Source organism: Peromyscus leucopus, chromosome 4 (assembly GCF_004664715.2).
Source record: "Peromyscus leucopus breed LL Stock chromosome 4, UCI_PerLeu_2.1, whole genome shotgun sequence".
In the NCBI taxonomy this organism is placed as follows: Eukaryota; Metazoa; Chordata; class Mammalia; order Rodentia; family Cricetidae; genus Peromyscus; species Peromyscus leucopus.
This window is the reverse complement of record NC_051066.1, coordinates 142,520,664-142,544,154: the sequence shown is the minus strand read 5'-3', so window position 1 is coordinate 142,544,154 and position 23,491 is coordinate 142,520,664. Positions and strand designations below refer to the sequence as shown.

General features: G+C 49.4%; 1 protein-coding gene across 2 annotated transcripts; it reads right to left on the bottom strand.

Moving 5' to 3' along the window:
- Positions 1 to 641: 641 nt before the first annotated feature.
- Edn3 (endothelin 3) lies at positions 642 to 23,097 on the bottom strand. 2 transcript variants are annotated; one of them, XM_028855787.2, is made up of 5 exons: positions 22,839 to 23,097; positions 22,032 to 22,344; positions 4,695 to 4,871; positions 3,843 to 3,908; positions 642 to 1,562 (listed from the first exon to the last, which is right to left on the bottom strand). In XM_028855787.2, exons 1-5 carry the CDS (start codon positions 22,888 to 22,890, stop codon positions 1,526 to 1,528), a joined length of 645 nt encoding a protein of 214 aa, XP_028711620.1. In that variant the 5' UTR covers positions 22,891 to 23,097; the 3' UTR covers positions 642 to 1,525. The 2 variants fall into 2 exon arrangements, with proteins under 2 accessions (XP_028711620.1, XP_028711621.1); XM_028855788.2 differs by lacking the exon at positions 3,843 to 3,908.
- Positions 23,098 to 23,491: the final 394 nt, after the last annotated feature.

Genomic DNA, 23,491 nt, shown 5'->3' with positions numbered 1-23,491 from the left:
ATTTGTCTTTGAGATACAATCTGGCCACTGTGCCAAACAGTACATATGTGCTTAAACATACTCTAGTTCTAAGGAATATGAGTTTGGATCCTGAACACAGTTTAAAATCTACCCGTCTGTCTATCTACCTACCTACAGTGCCTTTACTTTTAATAGATCCCATAAAGGAGTTGAGTAGAAAACAGTTCCCCAATAAATAATTACTTCTCTAAAGGGTACACTCCCCAGCAAACAGTCATTCCCACCCTCCCGCCTCGAAAGACAGGCCCGTTCACACCTGTAATAACTTAGGAGGCCCTCCTCTGAAGTTCACATCTGGTGAAGACCCCACTTCACACACCAGCTAAAGTGTCTCCGCATGGTGCCCTTGGCACACGCCCAAAGACAGGTTCTCATTGCTGTGAGGCCTGGTGGGGAGGTGGGCAGACTGTCCCCAGCTGGGTCTGCAGAGCAGAGTCAACATGGGAACTCACAGTCCACCCCCAACACACACACACACACACATACACACACACACACTCACCATGAACACAGCAGAAAGAGTTCAGCTAAAAGATTTTGAACCACTAGGAGTCACAAGTCCCAGTGGTTGCCAATTATATAGATAAACAGGAATTTACATAATGTACAAAGAGTTTGTGTTTTCAGCTTATTTCGAAGCCACTCCCCAAAGAGCCACATTTATTCATGAAAGCAGATATTCAGCCTAATAGCCTTGAGCCGGACTTTCCTCAGGGCAGCTCCCTGCAAGGCAGGCTTGGGAGCTCTGACACAGAGGCCATCCACAGAACCCTATGGTTCTTTGCTTCGTGCCCCGAGTTCAAAACCATCAAGGATGCATTTTCTCTTTTTTGTCTCATGCACATCCAGGTTTCTTGTCTTCCTTCTCTTCCTGTTTCTGAGATCCACTCTTTTGGTGAGTACCAAGCACAGCTAGAAGTTTCTAGATCCTATGAACTGCAAATTCACAGACCATAGCATAGCGAGGACCCAGATCTCAAGCAGACAGATGCCTTGCAGCCTCTAACTCACACAGGCCTGGCAGGCTGCAGAAGCAGATCTGCTCCAGCCACACGGGTGTCCTGCATCTTCTAGGAGACGGATGCGTGTTTACTTTTGTAAAGAGCCAGCCCGGTGTCCACTTACTCTCCAAGAGGAATCATGTCAAAAGCCAGTAAGTAGCTTTCTGACTTAACATACCTCCCAAACAACTTCCTTGTGAAACTGGAGCCGAAGGCATCTGGCCCCCAGGGCACATCTGGGATCATTTTTCCCATTAGGGAAGCTGGGGTCCTTTGGACTTGGACATTCTTGGGGTAGGGGTGTACTGGTAAGTGGGGGCTCTTTAGGTGGGTCTTTATTTCTTTTTTTTTTTCCACTCAGGGCAATTCCCCCTTGTCCCTAAAGAGGAAATTTGAACCTTGTCAGCATAAGCACAATGGCTCTTTCGTGGAAGGCAGCTGGTAGACAGGGAGAGCGAGGGTGAAGTCTGCTGCGGAAAGCAAGAAGCATTGGTAGAGGCCTGCTATGGCCGGCCCGCTTTCTCTGTTCTTGACTTCATCCTATTTCAAGGAAAGAGAACAAAAGAAAAGAAGGTGTCACGACAGCACACCGGCTCTTCCAACTTGAAGAGGAGATTTCTGGCCACACCTCCAGCTGTCTCCTGCCTGGAAGTTCCCAGGACCAGTGCTGAGCAATTTCAGAGGCTGAGTACAAAGGTGTGAAAAGATGAATAGCAGCAGGTGTGGCCACTGGGAGGCCTTCCGGTTGGTTCACTCTTTGTGTGACTCTGGCCTTTACTAACTCATGTCTTACAGGGAAGCAGGGAGAGACACTGGCTGAATTAAAGACTTTGAATTAAAGGCTTTCCTCTGGCAGAAACTGCCTTCTAAGAACTTTACATGAATTAGAAGGTTCTGGAAGGCTGCCTTACAGGCTCCAGTGGGACACCTGCTATGAAATCCAATCTCATTTTTGATTGGATGTGTGGATGGGGTGAGGGGGCAGAGCCTATGCGTGGGTGTGCATATACGTATGTGTGCACATGCATGTGTGTGCACATGCCTGAGAAGGTCAGAGGACAATTTCAGGTGTCATTCCTCAGGATTAGTCGCCTATTTTTTTTCTTTGAAACAGGGTCTCTCATGAGGCCCTGCGGCTGTTGGTTTCAGCTGGGCTAGCTGTCCAGAGAGCCCCAGGGAGCTGCTTTTCTGCCACCCAGGCCGTCACCCTCAGGCTTGAATAGTAAGCATGTTACTGGTTGAATCGTCTCTCCAGCATCCCGAGCTCATCCTTTGACCATGTGACAGAACAATCATAACAGCATCACGTGACAGAACAGGCACACCAGCAGCAACCTGGAAGGAGGCATCTTGTGCTTTCTCTGCACATAGCTCCTATGATGGATAAGCCCCAGGACATCCGTCCCTCTAGGTCCCCTATCTGAAACACCTCTCCCTCCTGTATCCCATCTCCACATAGCTCATGCCTCACCTCCCACCTCTGTGCTAAGGTCACCTGGCTGGTGAGATGGCTTCAGTCTACCAAATCACAAACCACAGCCACCCCAGCACTTTCTATCCTGTTTTCCTTTGCTTGCCTCAGTTTGTATTGTGTATATTTGTCTGTCTGTCTACTGTCTGCTTCTACCACTAAACAAACTAACGAAGACCCAGTGCCTCATTCTCTGCATATCTAGGATAGTGAGGACCCAGCATGTAGCAGGTGCACAACAGATCTTGGCTGAATGAATGTGTGAGTAAATCAATAAATGATACAATGGATGGATAGCTTTAATCACACCAGACTTTCACCAACAGAAGTTTGGTTAGGGGTAGAAAAAAAAGTAAAAAGAGGGGAAAGAGAAAGAAAGAAAGAAAGAAAGAAAGAAAGAAAGAAAGAAAGAAAGAAAGAAAGAAAGAAAGAAAGAAAGAAAAGAGAAGAAAGAGAAGAGGAAGGAAGGAAGGAAGGAAGGAAGGAAGGAAGGAAGGGAAGGAAAGGAAAGGAAAGGAAAGGAAGAGGAGGCAGATTGAGTCCCAGCTGAGGTCTGGTGCACACTCCCTGAGGACCTGCTGGCTCCTTGGCCTCTCTGCTTCCTTTCATCTTCTCTAGCCCACTGGAGGCTATCTCATGGATTTGGGAAACTCCTGTACACAGGACTTGGTTCAATCTTCCCTTGATCATTCCCTGTAGGAACTGAAGCCACCTCCAGGCTATTATTGTGAGCATAAATTACCATCCCATTGCAGATATGCAGCTGAGCCATTATTAATAATGACTTCAGATTGATATAATGTCAAATAAGCCCATCTTGGTTGCAGGAAGCCCTCAAGATTGCTCATGTCAAAAATCAACCAAAAAACAAACATGCACACAGATACACACACACAACAAATAAACAAAGAAGCAGGTATTAAGACAAGACTAAAATGAGCTGGAGGGGTGGGGGTGGGGCTCCACTGCCCATGTGCACATCCATTTCTACTGAGAAGAAATGATTTAACAGGGATCACTTGGTTGCAGAGGTAGAGGCCAGAGTTGCATTGGTTGTCTCAACTCAGAGAGCTGTGAGAACCGCAGGTAACCGGCTTTGCTGTTCCGGTGAGTGCCGAGCTGGCTATCACCACCCTGGAACAAAGAGGGACATGGGGTGGGTGGGCTCCAAAACCACAGAGGTTTACTCAGGACCAGACAGGTGACAATAATCATATACATCAAGAGCTGACAGACCAAAAGCTGGTGGGGACCCCTGTGAGCTCTGGAGTTCCACTGGTCACTTATTGAGATCAGACACTGTGTCTCCAGCCACTCTGTGCCCCTGAATGAATGTACCCCATCTTCACCTCTGGCGTGGGCCTCTGGTCTCCCCCTCCTCTTCTGCAGCTGGTCTTCCTGCTCTCCGGGAACCACTGTGGGGACACAGCAGTTTTCAGGAATTGGCATTTTCCATATGGCTGGCTTGGGGGTGTCAGATTATGACTTCCTCTTCCCCACCAACAAGGAAATTAGTGTATTGCCCAAGCAAGGACTAGGTCCCAAGCACCAACTGCAGGACCGATGTCTGAGTACTAAACACACGCCTCAGTTACTCACTGGATTCGCAAAACCCCAGTTGGGTGAACAAAAGTGCGCAGCACCATGTTCTCCAGACTGCGGAACCTACTTTGCTTCGGGGTCACCCTACTCAGATGGATCATTAAGCCCGTAAAGGAGGACACACGAGGCCCATCTACAACACCACTCGACCCTTCCTTCAGTCTGGCAATAGGCTGCTCTGCCTGCCTGGCTTGATGAGTCTCTGCCCAATGTAAAGGGAAAAGGAGCCAGGAGCTTTTAGCTATCTAGGGAACAGTAGTCCAGGTGGAGAGGAGATCCAGGAGCTACAGTGACACCCAATGGGTGACCCAGGACAAGGGGTCCTGTATGTGAGGCAGTGAGAATATAAACTCCTGATGGCAAAGAAACGAAAAGTACACGTGGAGATGGGTGGGCTCCTCACTCTTTAAACGTTTCCAACTTATTCTGGTGTGTTTACAGAGCTCCAGGCTTCAGAAGCTGTGGCCTCAGTTCTAAAAGGCAAGGGTGGTTGAGGACCTGCCTAAGCCACGCTTCCCCCACCCTTGAAGCCCCCGGGTTAGCTTTGCCCATCAGTGACTTGTACCTCGATATGAGTGGGACTAGAAGGTGTGTCATACCTGTTGACATCTGCAGTGTGTGCACAGAAGTGTGCACAGGCCTTGTCATCCATCCCCGTACAAGCACAACGCAAGCGTGTCCGTGGAGAAGGTTGGGAGCTTTCCAGAAATGGCCCTGAGGACCTCTTTCCCCGAAGGCTTCCTCTGTAGTTGGACAGTCCATAGGGCACAGTCTGTCTGCAGAGCATGGAGAAATGTGAGGGGGGAGGGTCTGTTCAGCCACTCCAGGGTGAAGCACCCCCACTATAGCATGCTAGCTGGGAACCGTCTGGAATGAACCCAACATCCAAATGGTCTGCTGAGACAAAGAGATATGCAGGAGGCCTAGGGAAGAGCTGACTGCCCTAGTAGCCACACAGAGCTGATGCAAATCTATGCACTCTGGAGCACCTCAACCTAACTGAGGTGCCTAAAGCCAGGCTGCAAACTCCTCCCGGTTTCTTTCTTTTCCAGATCAAACCATGAAGGCTCCTGCATAACAGGTCCTTAGAACCCAGCCTGGACCTCTAGCTCATCCCCAGCCTGTCTCAGTTAAAATCCTCTCACACATGAGGACCTGAGTTAAAATGCACACAAAAAAGCTTTGTGTGTTGGCATGTGCTTATAATACCAATGCTAGGGAGTTAGGACAGAAGGATCCTTGGGGCTTGGTCACCAGCCAGTCTAACTGTTTAGGCCAGTGAAAGAACCTGCCCCTTAATAAGGTGGATGGCTCCTGAGAGTGACATCTGAGGTTAACATTGGCCTCCTCGTGGATATATATGCGAGCGCGCGTGCGCGCGCGCGCAACACACACACACACACACACACACACACACACACACACACACACACGAACTACTGGACTTTCTGCCAGGAACCTGTCCTGCATTTACCCAATGCTCCTGACAAATACATCTGACGTGACCTATGTGCTGGTCCTTGTCTGGGGCCTGACTTGGTGTCTGTAAGTGCCTTTGATACCTGAGGCTGTCCCTGGCAACTTCAGTGCTAACTGAACTCCAGGGCAGGCCTCACAGCTGGCACTAAGGAAAATGGGGCAGATGCAATTACAGTAATTAGAGATCCACCCTAGCCCCCAGACGCAGCTTCCTCAAAGAGGCAAACACCAGCGGGTATACTCGATGCTCTCCAGGAGCTGTCGCCACCACCTCAGTGGGGCAGCTGAGAATGGAATTCACCATGGGAAGGTCTTATTGTGCAGTAAAAACTGCCTGAAATGATCAACCACTTCTGGTTACGGTAGGGATTGGGAGGCATGTCATCTAGAGCAATAAACGTTTAAATCTGGTTTTAAGAGTGAGCACAGCCCAACCATGGCTCATTCTCCAGAGAGGAAAGACTTCTAGAGTTGAGTGAGAAGAAGTTAAAACCACATGCTTAATTCATTAATGTAACTGGACATGATCTGGGGACAAACTACTAAGAACTTGAGGAAGCTTATGGGGCCAGAGGCCCTTTTCCAGTAAGTCTGGGCCTTCTTCTTCATCCCTGTTTCTATGAGTCCCACAGAGTATCACCAATTACCCACCTCAAAGGGTGGCCTTGAATCCTCTCTGTGTTTTCAAAATAAAATCAAATTGAATTTCTTTTCCTTAGAAGCATGTAGCTATGAAGCCTTTTGGGGGTGTTGAGGAGAGTCAGGCAGGGTGGCCTGTGAGGACCAGATGCTTTCACAGCAGCCTTCTTCCCTGCTGGCTTGGAGACCGGAGAGTACCCCATCCACCCCATGCCCCTCTGCTTTTGCCCCAACTCCTCCCTACCAAGCACCCCAAGAGGCAGCAGTAGAATGAGGTTCCCTGCCAACCCAGATAGGCCCAGCTGCTGAGCAAGGCAGAGGGAGAAGGAAGGTCCTGTTGGGACCTGGATCTTTTTTCAGGAACAGGAGGGGGTCAGGGAGAATAATGTGGTCATTGTTGTGGGCCCAGATTTGGCTGAAGGTGTATTTTTCCAGGAACAGGGTTACAGTAAATCTCTAAGTGTTGACATTAAAGCTAGTCCTCCATTTTTTGGTGAAAATTATACACAGGATAAATAGGAACAGCAATGCTCCTATTTCTCCATCAACATCAAGACCTGCAATTCTGAAGTTGCTGTCAGCTGATTTTGCATTGCTAGGTGTCGAGCCACTCAGCTGAAATAAAATGCTCTGCCTAAAGTGTTGTAAAAGTAAGGAAATAAGATGGCTGGGTGTTTCTTCATAGAGACGTGTTAGCACTTCCACAACAACCTCAAGGAGCACCATGTACATATGCCCCCAACAGCTTCCCAGAAGTGTTTACAGAACTGAGCCCCCTTCCCAGGGTATGGAAGGCTTTTAGGAGCTGGCCAGGGCTCCTTGGCATGTCCTGCTCTAGTGAACATATACAGGGTTTGGAACAAGTGTTCAACATGGAAGCCCACCTACTCCAGGTCTAAATATTAAAAGATTATTGGTCAATCTGATAAATGCTTATCCAAGAATCCCGTCCCTCACCCTGGAAAGATGACATCCATAGTACTTCAGAATAGTAGCCCTACGTTGGGTTCCAGGTCTTCCTCGGAGTTCTCAGATGAAATATGGCAACCAAAACAACACTGGCCACTTCTCTTCCCTCTTGCTTCATCCCGCACCACAGCAGCCTCATCCACTCCCAGGCCCTGTCCCAAGAGCTGTCTACTCACCATCCTACAAGCACCTATTCTGCAGGTTGAGGACTATGTGCCTGGGCCCTTAGTGTCAGACACTAGATAATATCTACACACACAGGCCCTAGAAGGGTCACAGGCTCAGGGACCTTCATGTAGGAGGATCCCAGGACTCAGAATACTGGGAAGATTGTCTGGAAAAGGTGCTTTTTAGCTTCAGAGTCTCCTTGCAATGGGTGGAAGATGCATGGCCAAAAGAGAGCCACCAGGGGGCCTCTAAATCAGAGCCAGGTCAGGGTGTTTCCTGCCCAGATCTGACTGCGGAATGGAATACCTGCTCCTCAGGAGCAGGTAGCAGAGCTGGGTGTGGGGCTTGCACCTGTACTCCTAGCACTAGGGAGGTGGGAGGATTGATGGTCAAGGCTAACTGTGATGACATAACAAGTTTGAGGCCAGGTTGGGCTATAAAACTGTCAGAAAACCAAAGTCAACAACACAGAGCTCAGAGCTGATTTTCTACTTCTTCTGTACCAGCTGCAGAGACAAAAAGAAGATTAGAATTGGGGCAGGAGGATCACTTCCAGTTAGACCTTAGCCTCAGCTACACAGACTAGGATGAGCTACAGAATGAGATCTTATCCCAAGAGAACAACCACAACAAAATACTAAGAAGAGGGGGAGGGAGGGAGGGAGGGAGGGAGGAGAGAGAGAGAGAGAGAGAGAGAGAGAGAGAGAGAGAGAGAGAGAGAGGAGAAACAAAAAAGACATTGATTGAGCCTTTGGTTGCTAATTGTGAGGTAATCCCAGCTTGACAAGACCAGATTCCTTGCAGTTTAATGAGCTCAGTCATGAAAAACATCATTACAAAGAAACTTCACGGGATCTTAAGCATCCACCATGTAACTAGGATTATTTTAAGTGTGAAATATAGATACACCCATGCCTACAAGAATTCACATGCTACTGGGAGATGAAAACTGATAAAAGAGAAACATCAAGCACTATGCTCAGGCATAGAAATGGTACACAGAGTGCAGGGAGATTACCTGGTAATTCCATTATTAAGTTGTAAAGCACTTATAGGACTGGCACTCCACCCTCTCGGTATACAAAAAGATTGCTAGGCATTTGCTGGAATGAGATGCTGTGTGGGAAAACGCTCAGCAAAGAGTTAGTAGTGGATGAAAATTAGCTCCTTTGATTATTTAATTGGTTTGAGAAGTTGTGTTTCATCAGCAGAAAAATTCCACTCATCAGTCTGCCGTGTTTGTGATGTGTGACTAAGCAATAAAGGAACCAAAAAACCATAGCAATGCCCATCCCTGCCCTCCCTCATCCTGGCAGCAGGGCATACACCACCGCCCACTTTGTAAGAGTCTGTACTTCATTTTTGTCACTGCCCTTTGTCACCATGCCCTAAATGAGCAACACGAAATACTTAATACTGGAACCATGAAAATGGAATTAAATTGGCGGAGAACCTTGGACCAGTATACTCAACCCAATCGTGACAGCCCACAGTTGAGCAGTAGGGGTTGATAATGCAATTCCTCGTCGAGACAGGCAGTCCTTCCATCTGTTGATGTTAGTTGTAACAGAGGCCCACACAAGAGAAGCAGATGAAGGGATGGATAAACAAAACACGTTCCATCATACCTACATATGCAATGTCTAGTGCTCTGCGTGTTTGTATAACAAATTATCTCTCAACTTATGTACTGAGAACACTCATTATTTAATCAGCAGTGAAGATGCCAGAATCTTATTTATCACAGTGTCTTTATTTTTCAAGTTTTCCCAAATGTCATATATAAATGTTATTAAATATTAAACTCCCAAATCGCCTGCATTCAGTCTTCCTCTGCAGCGCCACACCAAACACCCTTCATTTATCTTTCGATGAGAAGTTTTCAAACAAGGAAAATGACTTTAGGAAAAACAAAACAAAACAAAACAAAACAAAAAAAAAAACAAAAAAAAAACGTTTCTGGTTCTGGGGCTTTTTCCTAGAAAAATCAGTGAGTTCTGTCTCTCTAACAGTGAGGCTGGCAGCTGCACATGACATTTAAAGGGTGGGCACAGATATGACAAGGGGGCAGCTGGGACTTGGCAGATGGGCATCACCTGCTGAGTTCAAAACCATCCGGAAAGTGGATCAAACTGAAAGAAAACTCGGTCCTCATTTCCCCACTGAGTGGCATTTAGCAACACTTGCTAGAGAAGGGTCTGGGCAAACACCATGGAACAGATAGGAGGCCCTGCATGTGAAGCAAGAATTCACAGTCAGGTTAGCATACTGGCATGGTCAGCTTCTTCCATCCAACAGTGTGCTGTTCAGCTTCTCTTGCATAACTAAGGTTGCCTAGACAGCAGCCCTACATTTCACCATGGAGGTGCCAGCCTTGAGCTGGCTGCAAGATAGCACCGTACTCAGCCCAGGCTTCAGTACTCGCAACAGTTCTGCGCCTGCCACTTCCTGCTCGGTTGTTACAGATACAGCTATAGTGAACATCTGAGTTTACAGCTGGAAGGCTAGTGGTTTCTCTCACGAGAAGCCAGCCAGGCAGAGGGAAGCACTGACAAAGTTAGTACCTATTATTATTTGGGTATATAAATATAGTTGTCGTTCTAAGTTTAAAAAAAAAAAAAGGAACTCAAGTTCTGGTTGAATGCCTCCCCATCAGTAGGGAATGTTCATTCTACTCTCGGGACGTGTGTCAAGTTCACGATCTCTCTCCTTCTGTTCATGCTTTCCCTTCTGAGACAGGGAAGCAAAGGCAGTGGGGTGGCACAGCGGGCAGTTCACAGGGCTTTGGGGAGCACGCTGGCAGAGAGAGGAGGAGGCAGCAGCATCACTGGATACAGCCTCCCGCCTGCAGGCTCCAGACAAACCCCTCTGAGATCCTCACATGCTGTCCAGTCATGGCTCAGTTTGGGATTCTGTTAAAGCCTTCCTTAGATGGAACCACTTGGCATTCATCTTAAACCTTCAGGCAAGGACGGTGGTGTCTGCCATGCTGTTGACTAACTCTGCAACGTTAGCCAGTTAGAACTGTGTTCTCTCCAGTGTGACAGGAGGCACAAGTGCCAGGAAGCACTTGTCTAAACAAGGTATCCCACCAAGCCTGGACCCTGTACTTAGGAGGTGGCAACCACCTTCTCAGGTGTGGCAGGAAGGCCTCCATGTCTCCGACATGTTTTTCACTGCACTAATATACTAAAGAATTAGGATGAAGCTGGCAAACGGAGCTGAGTAGAGTCCTTTCCTTCCATCTGTGCCACGTGGAATGGCAAGTTCCACGGACCAGCCCTGAGCAGGTGGGAGCAAACACACTCCCTGCCTCCATCTCCCGCTCAGAGCCCAGCTCCTGATAATTGGTTGAGTCAATCAGGAGCCTTGACTTTTACTCACCCTCTTCCCTGCTCACTCATCATGCACTTATGAAAGTCTGCCAGACAGCCCACAGGGTGGCCTTCCAACCTCCAAGGCTGAAACGGTACAGAAAGTCTAGGTTCTGCATGTCCTCAATCAAGTAGAAAGCATACATGTCCAGCTGCTGGCTGCATGGGCTCTCACCTACACCTCCTGTTCTACAAACATGGGAGCGGAGAATTGGCCACCTGGAGCATCCTTTGCTTCTACTGCAGATCAACATTGGAAAAGCCCATGGCCGAGTTCTCACAGCTCCCTGGAAAAGCTAAAACTGTAGAGAATTTAGAGCTCTGAGTCACTGAGGGTCCCATGCTGGGACTGATGGATGACTTTTAAGACATTTCCAAACAATGGTTATCATTACTGAGCACCAACCCTCTCATCATCAGTTCCAAGACAGACAGACATATCTTCTTCTGAAGGTATGGTATCCTTGGGGACTAGCCTTGACACAGTCTCCTGGGGTCAAAACAGCAGAACTTTGTCCAGCTGAGTCACTGACTGTGTCTGCCTGGTCACCTCTGCACAGGTATGTGGCTCATGCCCTTCCTCAACACTATCACAATGTCTCAGTAACAGGTATCTGCTTGTGCCGAGGGTGACTCTCTGCTCTGTCTCCTAAATGTACAGAATTCCTGACTGGCTAAGTGGCTTTCTACTGTTCTGGTCCTCCATCCGTCCTCCCATTTTGGAAGATAGGCTTAATCCCCCTCCCCACACTGGGAATTGAGCCTAGGGCCCCTGCAACTAGCAAACACTCTCCTGCTGACCCGCCTCTCCCACTGACCCGCCTCTCCCACTACGGCTTCACTTTTCCTTTTTGCTATTTTCACTAAAGTTGCCTACTCCAGCCTTCAACTCATTCTATTGCCTTTAATTTCCCATCCTCTCATCTCAGCTTCCCTAAGAGGCTGAGATTACAGTCCTGCAACACCAAGCTGCAGTAATTAATCTTAACTGTCAACTTTATTGGATTACAAGACCCTAGGGGATTAGAAGGGCTCTGACCTACTCAAAGGATTAAGCCCTGGCTGGAGTCATAGTATGACGGCATCACTAAGAGTTGATACAGAGTATTAAAAGTACGTGACTGAGCTGGGGTGGGGGTGGGGGTAATCCCAGAACTCAGAAGGCAGAAGCAGGCGGATCTCCGAATTCGAGGCCAGCCTGGTCTACAGAGTGAGTTCCAGGACAGCCAGAGCTACCTGGCTTGAAAAACAGAGAAACCCTGTCTTAAAAAAACAAAAAAAGAAGGGGGGAGGGGGAGAAGGAGGAGGAGGAGGAGGAGGAGGAGGGTCACGGGAGAGAGGTGTGTCCCTTCCCATGAACAAACAAATTCCTCCTCCTCATGCTCGCGACTGTTCTTCTTGCGATCATACAGCCAACAAGAGCAAGTCATGGAAGGCGAAGTCTGTTGGGTTCACAGTTTGCCAACACAGACTGTCATGGCGGTGGGGAAGGCCCCAGAGCAGGAGTGGGGTCAGGCAGAGAGACATGAACTCAGCTTGTTCTTCCTTTTTATATTCGGTCCAGGACCCAAGCCCATGGCATTAAGGGAGAGTCTACTCACCTCAATGAACCCAATCTGCAAACTCCTTCAGATATGCTAGAACTTTCTCAACTAGGCTAGCTGGTCCTAGACCATCAAATTGACAGTACGAATCGCCACACCCTCTTAAGTTGTTTTAGATGGTTGTTATGGCGACAGCAAGGCAAACCATTAGTGATAAGAGGGGTCTCCCTGGGAAAAGTGTGGTCTTCAGATCACCCCAAGTGGAGGATCTCCACCTCAGAGTAACCACTGTGCCCACACATACACCACATGTGTGGGCACAGAGGGACAAGGCATGAACTGGACAGGAGGTGGCCCCCAGTAGGAGACCCCAGGCTCCACACAATCTGATGACTCTCTAAGATCCTGGGTGAGGATCTTCTTTGTTGGAGGACCTGAGAAGTGGCAAGTTATTTGGCTACTTAAAAAGGCCCACCCAACTCCACATTCTACATGATCTTTTCACGAACCTTTTGCCACCCCACAAGTATCATCAACGGCCCCATCTTCAGAGAAAGTCCTGGACTACTCCAACAAAACCACAACTCAGCAACACACACACACACACACACACACCCATCCCACCACTCTGAGAGGTTCCCAGGATCTCACCAACCATATTCAGAAAGCTTTTGCCCAACTGGGTCTTAGAAAAACAAACAAGCAAAACCCAAAGCCACAGAAACCATCAGCTCCCAGCTCACCGGGACACAGGACCAGCTCTCCCTTCTTCACACAGGGGGTCAGAGGGACAGAGGAGACAGGAAAACACTCTGGCATGTTTACGAGGAAGCTTAAGAGTTAAAGGCTCTGGTCTCCCTGAAAAGCTAAGGGAAATAAAGTATGTAGAAAAGAAGACATCTAAAGAATCCTCGGAGCAGCTAGCTTCCCCTCCACTCTACGACCAGGCATCAAAGGAGCTAGAGTTTCTCGAGCCCCGCCACCCCTATGACCCTGGCTAACTCCAAGTCAGATGTAGGCATGAGACCTGGCTTCATTACAACTTTATGCAAAGCTGCGGACAGATGGGGCTCAAAATAGCTGCCAGACTCGGAGCCAGGAGAGGCAAAAGGTACTGGGGGGGGCTGCAGAGGGGGTTTTCAAAAATGCTGACACCATCACATCCTTTAAATCACCTGAGGCATGTGAGTGGAGCCCACCTAGCTCCTTTTCAGGAGAGCCCATGTCAGGACAGCAAAGGTGACCAGGCTTGCTCAATGACATCACGCTGATGACAAGGTCTTGCTTGTGGCCTGTCTCTTGGTGCCATCTTACAGTGCCCATAAATCCAACACTTCCTTCAAACTGAAAATACCTGGGTCCCTGGTAGAGAGAAACAGGCTTTATCCTCAAATGGGAAGTCAGGGAGGGAACTGGGGTGAGGTGGGGCAGGCAGGCTCAAGGTCAGCAGCTAACCTGTTGATTTTTTTGCAGGTATAGACTTCTGCACTCATTTTGATCTTATGAAAATGCCTCCTCATGCTGAGGTCTGGGGCCTCTGAACAGCTGTACCTAGAGGCACCTTGCCCTCCAGCACCAATTCTGTCATACAAGAAACACACAGAAATCAGATCTGTCTTCTCAATTAGTTGCTTCTAACTTTCAGCAAAGCAGTTTCTCCTCCACTACCCACCCCAGGCCATTTGTCCTCTGGCCATCCCTGTCTCTAGGCCTTTCTAACAGACTAGGAAACAAATCTGTTTCTGGTTTTAAACTTACTGGGTTGGGATGCAGGGCTCTGAGCCGAAAGCCCCAGCCCCTGCTTACTAGAAGCTCCTGCTAAGTCTGCCTCCGAAGGCCATAAAAGTAGGGCAGGCCGAGTGCTGCCAAGTTCTACAAGAGCTTTTGGCTCTAAGACTGTGCCAGACTGAGGCTGATGCAGCATGATGGTCCTGTCCTGTCAGTCTATGCTAGGGAGACCTGTGGGCTGCTGGGAATGTAACCTCCTAAACTGTGCCTAGACAAGCAACCTATTCCTACAGCAACCATCATCCACCACATCCAGCCATTCTTCACGTCAGTTTTCCCTTTGAGCACAGTTGATTCTAAACCCAACGAGGGGCATAAGTGTTTGCTCCCATGTAGACATGTTGGGCATGCACACATGCACACATGAATTTTTGCATGTGTATGTTTCTCATTTTCAGTACTGTTGTACTAACAGAGAACAGGAGTAGGTCATCTTCTCCTGTGAAATAGAACTGTGATGGCTAAACAGGGTCTCCTACAGTGTGGCACAGACCTGTAACAGTTCCCCAGCAGATGTGCTGAGATGCCAAGGGTGCAGCTCAGGATTGAGAGCTGGAATGTTGAAGTCAGGCGGGTTCCAGCCATGGCCATACAGCCTCCTTGAAGAAAGCATTGTTTACCTCCCAGCTTCCTTTGTTTTAAATTCTTGTAGGAATAAACCACACCAGAGATGTCAGGGACTCACAAAGGCCTTCAGATTTAAGGCCAAGTTCCTAGCTGCAACGCCCCTTTCATCTAGCAGAAATCCAAATGCTCCCTTGGAGTCACGTAGGGTTGCAACCTCTTACCAATCTTTCTTCCTTCAAGTCAAGCTGACCGTGAGTTTCAGGCGGGGTTCAGCTGCATTCCAGTCTGGCCTGACTTTGCTCCCAGGCATCTCTTGTCCCCCTTGACTCTAGGGCTTTCAGCCAGTGGGAACTCAAGGGAAAGGTCACCTTGAGGGGCTGACCTTTGCAACCTACTCTGAAATTGAATCCCAAGGTTCTTAAGGAAAGCATATTTCTGTCAAATGATCTAAGAACTAAGTTATTCAAACTCAAACTGACATGCAAGGTGTTAAACTCCTATGGAGGAGGTGGAAATGGATACATGCAAAAATACAAGCTCAGGGGTGGGGGCAAGTGTGAGCAGTCAGAACCTCGAACTACATCCGGCCAGCATCAATTTCTACACAACCTTCTTGAAAGCATACCATGGAATTATTTCTCAGCAATCCCATGTGCACAGTCTTCTCTGTATCATTCCTAGTGACTCCCTGTCTCTTGTACCCACTTCAGGGCCTGGTTCTGGAGAGAGATGCAGAACGGAAGTCCTCAACCCTGGGGGATCGTCAACTACAAATCCCTTACTTGGGAGTCTACTAGACTCTCCCAGGTGAGAAGGCATTTAACAGGAGACTCCAAACAGAGCCTTTACCTTGCTCTGAAATGGCAAGGTGCCACCTACTGTGCCAAGGGAGCTGGCACCAGGGACCTCAGGGAGCACCATGCCCTAGTCCCCAAGCCTTCTGATTATTTACCAAGAACAAAGAGAAGCAACAGGAAATAACAGAAGAGGGTGGAACAAAAATCCCTTCCCACCTGCAACAACCTTTGGCCACAGGTGCCTTTATCGAGCTACTTATCAGCCTCTGGGACAGCCAGACACACCTTCTCCCAAGGTCTGGAAACCTTTATGCTAACTGGACACCAGTAGACCGTGAACAGTGTCTCCAGAAATGCTGCAGGTCTGAGAGGAACAGAGTGTAGGCACTTACTGCTGGGGACTCCTGGCCAAGAGAGAGATCAGGGTAAGATGGTCCAAGAAGTCCACTTCCCTAGCACCCAAGAAGGGATTTTCTAGCCATGGATGCCTTCTGAGCATGGGATGGGGACTAGCAAGGCAGTCACTTTGTGGAGAGGTGTGTCTGTACTGATGGAAGTTGTTCTGGATTGAGATGGCTACATTTTCAAGACCTTGCATGTGACCAGTCAAAGCACCATGCTAACCAGTCCCCAGATCCTTGTGCCAGTCACCTTTACACAATCTTCACTCCCTACTGGCACACAGAGGACTGAGGCCCATGGAGGGACATCTTCAAAGTGGAATATCCAACAAGTTTAAGCTCTCTAATGACAGGCGGGTCTGCTTCCCCTGGTTGTAGAAAAGCACACAAGGGAGCCCTGAGGTCCCTTTCTTTCTAAATGCCATGAGTCTTTCACCCAAAGTACATGAGAATCTGGATAGCAAGGAGGGATGGACTGAAGCAAATTCATCTCTCTTCTATGCATAACCTTAGTGATGGCACCAGGCAGTGAGAAGCTGGTCAGGGCATGGACTTAAAGAGTAAGAGTGCATGAAGCCAACAGTCAGAAAAAAGAAATCCCACCTGCAAGATGGAGCCAGTGGGCTATGAATCCCTGAGACCCAGACCTGTCCATCCCAGCCTCTCTGTCATCAGGTTTAACCTTCCATTATGGCAGGCATGCACAGTGTCATCTCAGAGGACCCGCTCAGGGCTCTTGAAGGCTGTCATGTTCTTCTCAACTCAACACTCTGCTTCCAGAATAAAATGTAGGACAGATGATGGACCAACAATTTGTGCTTTTGCTTGTATATTTTTTCATATCTATAAAAATAATCCTGCAAAGGGGCATATGTGCTATTCCAAAGAGTCATGTATATGGGTCAACACCACTATTGCAAAGAACAGAAGCGGCCAGAGATAAGAGCCTCGTCCCAGAGCCCAACCCAGTGCCATGGAGACATGGCATCCATGAAAGTGATTCTTGGAATGGGGAGATGGCTCAGCCAGTGAAGTGGCCCATGAATGAAGTCCTGAGCTTGGATCCCCCACACCCACATAAAAAGCTGGGCATGGTGGTGTTGTGTCTGTAATCTCAGCATTGAGAAGATGAAGACAGGGGGACCCCTGGAACTTGCTAAGTAGACAATCTAACTTAATCAGTGAGCCCCAGGCCCCAGTGAAAGACCCTGTCTGAAAAACGAATATGGAAAGTGACTGAGGACACTTGATATTGACCTCTGGCTCCCACCTCTATGACACACGCAGCCATACACATATGAACATGCACACACATACCAAATGCATTGATGAAGGGTTTAGTCATAGTACATAAGGGAGGCCTGTGCTGGGAAAGGAGAACAGAGGGAGACTGGGAGAGCAGATCCAGAAGCCACACAACTGACTTTAGTGTCCACATAATCCCAGGCAAATGACTCAGCCTCCTACAAACTATGGAATACACACACAGTTACACAAAATGATGTATGACCATCCCACATTGCCATTGTTATCAGGACTGGTCACTCACTCACTACATGTTCCCAACACCAGGAGAGCTACAAAGATGCTGTCCTGTCTGTCTCAAAAAGCATCTCCAGGATTGATCTTGTCATGGCTGGCTCACAGAACAGGGGGACAATGGTGGGTGTACAGCTGGCTCCAATTTGCAGGAAGCCATGGCCCCAGACCCACGGGTTCTACTGGGATCCTCCAACAGTTGGGCAGTCTCTCTTAGAAACCTGCTAAAATGCCTTTCTTGAAGAACACAGATGGTGAAAGCGTGGCTTTTGCTTTTCTGTGGTAGAAGACATTAAAATGCAAGTTCAAATGTTGTGTTAATTATAATTATTATTATCAGTCTACTCTTCACTTCTTTGGGGAAGGAAAGAACACAAAACAAATGTCATTCCTGCAGGATTAAGTCAGTGTGGCATGCTTTGGCAAAGGCCAGGCAGCAGGCTGGACGTCCTTAGGAGATGTCAGTTGGAGGAACTCAGGGAGACACCCTTGGGCACTGCCTTAAAGCTGGACCAGAATCTGCACCCTACAGAGGGAAGCAGAGAGCTGATGCCATCTCCTACCACACAGAGAAGTATGGCCAGAACTCCAGAGCATAGCTCTGGGCTGCTGGAGTCTGCCTCTCGAGCAAGTAGAGATCAGAGTTACCAGGCTTTCCACTACACCAGTCACGATTCCCAACGCCTTGCCCTGCTCTTTCCATAAATACATTCCTGCTTGTCAGCCATGTGGCTCAGATTTTTGTTTGGGAAACATGGTAGCCATCACAGCATCACAGTGCCTCTCTCAGATGTCCCTAAGGGATTAACAGATGGTAGGTCTCCTGGTGCAGAGGTGGGGAAGTACACCCTGGGCTCTTTGCTGGGTGTCTTGTCTGCTCTGCTGCTATTCGTAGGGCTGGTTTTCAGCCAGCTACCTACCTCAGAAGGAAGCCACCCCTGTGTGGTATGTTAGATGCAATATCCCAAGAGGGTTAATTTTGTTTTAATGTCCAGTTGTTTAGTCAACCACTGACCTAGACACTTCGACTGGGAAGGTGTTTTTCAGATGTCCTTGTCCCTTATATAGTACCCTCTGAGCAAAGAAGATTGCCTTTCACAACCTAGATAGGCTTTGTTTAGTCAGTTGTCAGCCTTAAGAGTCAAGAGTGAGCTTCCCCAACAAAGCTGGAATTTTGATTCTGGGCTCCCTTTGGTCTCAAGTCTGTGTCACTATCTCTCACTGGAATTTTCAGTCATTGGTAGCCTTCAGCTGTGATCACACAGTAGTATTTTCTCTGTCTCCACACAGTCATACACACACACCCTATTGCTTCTGTCTCTCTGGTGAAACCTGAGAGTGGTACAATCCTCTGCCTTGAAGGGAGGATATATGTATTTTAAGTACATATATGCAAGGAAGCCCCATGCACACAAGTGTGTACACACATGACATCCCATGCATCACCTCCCCACTCACTATCTTAGGCTTTTCAAATTTTCCAGGACAAGATGGGATGGGTTTTCCTTGGTTTGGATTTTGTTTCTTTGTTGGCAATGTTGGAAATGCTCATAGCTTGTGGGGGAACTGGGTTCCTCACATGTCCAAGGCAAGTTTTAGGAGGAAGATACTGTGTCATTTGTTAGCTACGATCTCAGATGCCAAAGAGTGCAACTGATAAATGGAGAATGTGCTTCTTCTTTGGGATTGTGGGTTTTGTTGGAGAACATGAGGAAGTCACAGGTAAGGCTCTTGGAAAGACATGCACCTTCACAGTGCAGTGAAAGGCAGGGTCTCTGAAGAGGGCCACACACCCTCGACAAAGAGACCTCCTGGGAGAGAAAGCCCTTCAGACTGGAGCCACAGCAACAGTTAATTCGAGGAAACTAAACTGGGTTCAGTTTTAACCAAAAGTCAGCCAACATCAATGGAGCATCTACACCATGCCGAGAGATGCCAGAAAAGGCTGACTGGCCTCAAGGTATGAGGAACATGGGAGAACCAGAGAATCTCAGATCTCCTTGGGAATAAAGGTCCCTTGAGCCTAAATTAGCAGTTAACCTCCCATGAGGATGTGGAATGGGACTTGAGGGTAACTTCCGACATTACGCCTGCAGAGTGACAGATGTAGAAGTAGTCCTACTCTCAACCCGATCTTCAGAAGGACCTCACTAGCGTCCTTCAAAGACAAAGGCAGAGGGTGGACTTGGTCTCCACGAAGCTGAATGGGCAGGAAGAGAAACACCATGAAAAAGTAAAAACACCCAAAGTTCAAGAGGTTCTTAGTTTAGGAACAAGGATCAAGGCTCCTCCTCCAACCTGAGCAGACAGCCACAGGGACCAAGAGCAACCACATCCTGGTGGGAACATTTGGGGGAGTGAGAAGAGTGGTCTGCTTAGGACAAAGATGGTAAGAGGGAGGGACCCCTGGAGAGGAGAGGCTGAGACTGGGGGATGAGGGGTAAGCCACAGACCTTGTGTGCCAGTCAGTACCTCTTCTGGTTTTTCCCTTCCACTGGAGGCCCACTGAACTCTCTCTCATTGTAATATTGTTCCAAGAATTTTAAAGATAGCAACTGGATCTACTTACTGGAAGGAAGGAGAGGGGAAAGGGAATGAAAAGGTGTGTGTGTGTGTGTGTGTGTGTGTGTGTGTGTGTGTGTGTGTGTGTGTACACGTGTGCGCACGCGAATGCACAGAAAGAGAATAAGGCCATTCAGGAAACATCTCCCTACGAACATATTTATCTTGTCTGAATTCAAAGTGCTCAAGTCTGGCAACTGTCATTTTTCTTTCCTAAGAAGCTGAATGGGACACCAGGACACTAGGTTCACCCCCTGCCTCCCCACTGGTTAGAGTAAAACAAGGTGGGGGAAGACAGGAAGAGACCAACCAGACACTGAGATAGACTCCTCCAGGTGGCTGTCCTGGCAAAAGCAGAATATACCCACAGCTTCCTTTCAGACGCCTCAGACAGCTCAGAACTCCAGCACAGGACCTCAGATGTCTCTGGGTGTTTATGGAGCCTCTGGGACATGTCCCAGGTACTCACTTCCTGCCAAGTGGTGCTCAGCAGTCTGGAGGAGAGGCAGAGACCCCTGTCCCTTACTGCTGAGTTTCTTCTTTCTCCTATGGGATTCTAGGCAAGACCAGGACCCAGGGCCTCTACTGACCACCCAGTGGCCCTGTCTCTGCAGTGCTCATTTGGTGGGATCGTGGTGGCAGATGGTTAGGAGTCGCGGAGGACAATGGTCAGGGTGCTGGTGGCTCTAAGAAAGGAGGGCCTGGGGCTCTCTGAGAACAGCAATCAATCTATGCCTGCATCCTTGTTGTCCTCCCATCTCCCCACTGGGGCTGACAGGTTGTCCAAGGGCCTCATCAGACACTGGGAAAGCAAATGACGTCGTTCCAGAACTGGTGAGACCTGGGCAGCCCTTGGTTCAGTAAGGGACAAGTTGCAGCCCAGCAGCAGCCATGATTAAACAAACCCAGGGTCCAGCTGAGCCCGGGACCTATGCAGGAGTCTGGGTGGCTCACCACTGAAGCCAACTCTGCCATTCAGGCAAAGCAGGGAAACTTTAGACCTACCTGGATGTGGTTAGAGATCTTGTCACCAGGTCCAAAAAACACTGGACCCCACAGGGCACCCCCTCTCCTGTGTACTTCATCATTGGGATGTCTAGATGAATGAGTGACCCCTCAAAGCCACTACCCAGAGGTCTCTGAGAGTAAAGGGCTTTAGGAGAGAGGAAGCCACAAAAGAGAATAATTAGTTGCCTTTCCAGACTGAGGCTTTGTGCTCAGCCATCTCCAAGCTCCCAGACAAGAATTCCTAGGCAAGTTCAATTAGATGTCCCAGGAGATGAAGAAAACACCCAAGGAATTGATTTTTAGCAGCATCCAGACCAAGTCTAAGATTCAAGCAATCAGAGAGACAAACACTGGAGATAGTGGCCTGAGCAAGGTCAAGCCACCTACCTGCTCACAAGGTGCATCTCAGTGCAGGATGAGCCTAGACGTTGAGTGGAAGTCAAGTGAAGACCAGACAGCCAACCCTCCCTGTGGCCCCAGGGGAAGGTGGTCCTCTCCAAAGAGGTGCTAGACTGCATCAGCACCCCATCACTAGGTCCTTGTAAGAGATTTTAAGGCTGGACAGAGGGCCTCTGTGGCTATGGCTGTGGACTCTGGGGTCAGCCATGGGGAATGGCAGCCATGTGAGGTTCATGTGTCACTCTGGCTTGGCATCCAAGATGGGCAGGGAAGGAAGAAACCATTTCACAGGATGGATACCAGCCAGGTCTGCCAAGCCCACCTTCCTGCCTCCCCTGTGCCCCAGGCTGCTCTCAAAGAATTCCAAGGAGGCTTTAGAGCAAGGCTCAGACCATTCAGCCCCCTAGGGCAGGAGGTCAGACACTTCTCAGACATCTAAAGCCCCTGCCCAGCTCCCTGCCTACCACATCTCAAACCGAAGATTGAGTTTCTCTAGGGCTTGGTTGTCAGAGGGAAGATGGCTCACCCCTGGCCTGTAATAGGACTTGTGCTGGCTGGAGACCCTGCAAGATCTGAACTCTGCAGCATCATGGCAGATTCGGGGGGGTCTGACTGAGGTGGGCTGAGGTCCATGCAAAGAACCTGACACTTCAGGCCTGGCACAGAGCCATGCTCCCTACCCCCCCCCCCAGGCCAACTCACTCAGGAGTGTTGATCCAGATGATGTCCAGGTGGCAGTAATAGACGCACTCCTTGTCCTTATAAGTGAAGCACGTGCAGCGCCGAGGTCGGTGGTGTGCAGGGGCCCCCTGCTTCTCCTGCTCCCCAGACCTGCCTGGTCCCTGATGCTGCCCAGCACTTCCAGGATTTGCAGGCTGTGCAGCAGTTGAGGCCACAGTCCTCTCACCAGGGCCAGTCACAGTCTCTTCACAGTCCCCCTCTGACCCAGCTTTAGGGGGGCCCTGGGACACGCTGGTCCTGCCAGAGCCCCCAGGCTGGGAGCAAGGGACAAATCCTGCAGGAGGCAGATTGAAGGGCTCCTAAACAGCTGAAATAGAGTTCTTGGCACCCACTACTCCCGCCCCCCAAAGCGGAATGAGAAGCAACCAGACTTCTGGGATGTCTAGGGCTGGTTGCATGTCGCCTGCGGTCTCCACACTAAGCCAAATGCCTAGAAAAGTTTACAAAGCTCTGTACAAACTCAGTAAAAACTTGAAAGCTATTTTCAGTCCCTGTGAAGTCTGAAAGCTATTTGCCCTTCTCTGGTGAAAACTCGATTTTGTATAGTCTCTGAAAAGTGCCCAAAGAATAGCCTAAGTCTCCCAGACTGAAACCCCCAGACTCAGTGGAAGTAATCATTGTGTCTTCAGGCCCCTCTGCCCGCCCCTGGGAGACTTCAGGGTGCAGAGCCAGGCTCATTTAGCTTTTCCACAGCACAGACCCGCGCCTGGGTTCCTTTTGTGTGCACTCCCGCGTGGAGAGGCGCGCCGCCCCGCCCCTCCCGCTTACCTGCAGCGGAGGTCACTGTGAGCCCGAGAAGGAGCCACAGCCCCGGCTCCATGAACCCCGATCAGGCGCGGGAGCACCCGGCCTGGAGGGTGGCCGCTTGTGATCTGGACCGGGAACAGCTTTCGAGTCCTGCCACTGCCTGAGCTGCGCGACCCGGCTAAAAGTTAGTTGGCTGCCGCGGTCACGAACTTTCAGAGCGTGCTGCCCATCCCTGCGCTGGGCTGGCCGGCTGTGGCTCCGGCTTTTCTGGCTCCCGCACCACCCCCTTCGCCTCCCCGCCCCTCCGAGGGGCTGGAGCTGCCGCGTCGGGCCTTTGAACCCGGGGCGCACGGGGGTCGCTTTCCAAGCGAAGGGGAGAGCCGACCAGAGGCTCATTTGCCCCAGGCGCACCCAGGGTGGTGGGTGGGGTAGGGTGGGGGGGCCCTGAACAGCTGCACGAAGGCCACCCTCTGCCCCTGTGCACCCTGGTCACTTACACTCAGATTCACACGTGCAGCACCCTCCCCAGCCCAAAGCAACCCTACCCCACCCCAAGAGCTCCAAGATCATGAAAGGGCCGCATGGAAAGGCTGCTGGCTTCTTGTTTGTTTGAAATCAGTCTAAAGACCTGTTCACCAATGGCTTACCCTTGCCGAGGCCTATTTGAGTGTACT

What these genes read in the sequence shown, in the direction of transcription:
- Edn3 (XM_028855787.2), bottom strand. Translation starts at nt 22,890, where the DNA reads ATGGAGCCGGGGCTGTGGCTCCTTCTCGGGCTCACAGTGACCTCCGCT. An exon ending in ATCTGGATCAACACTCCTGA is followed by an intron (nt 4,872 to 22,031) that starts GTGAGTTGGCCT and finishes CATGCTCTGCAG; the next exon opens with ACAGACTGTGCCCTATGGAC. An exon ending in CACACTGCAGATGTCAACAG is followed by an intron (nt 3,909 to 4,694) that starts GTATGACACACC and finishes GTGTCCCCACAG; the next exon opens with TGGTTCCCGGAGAGCAGGAA.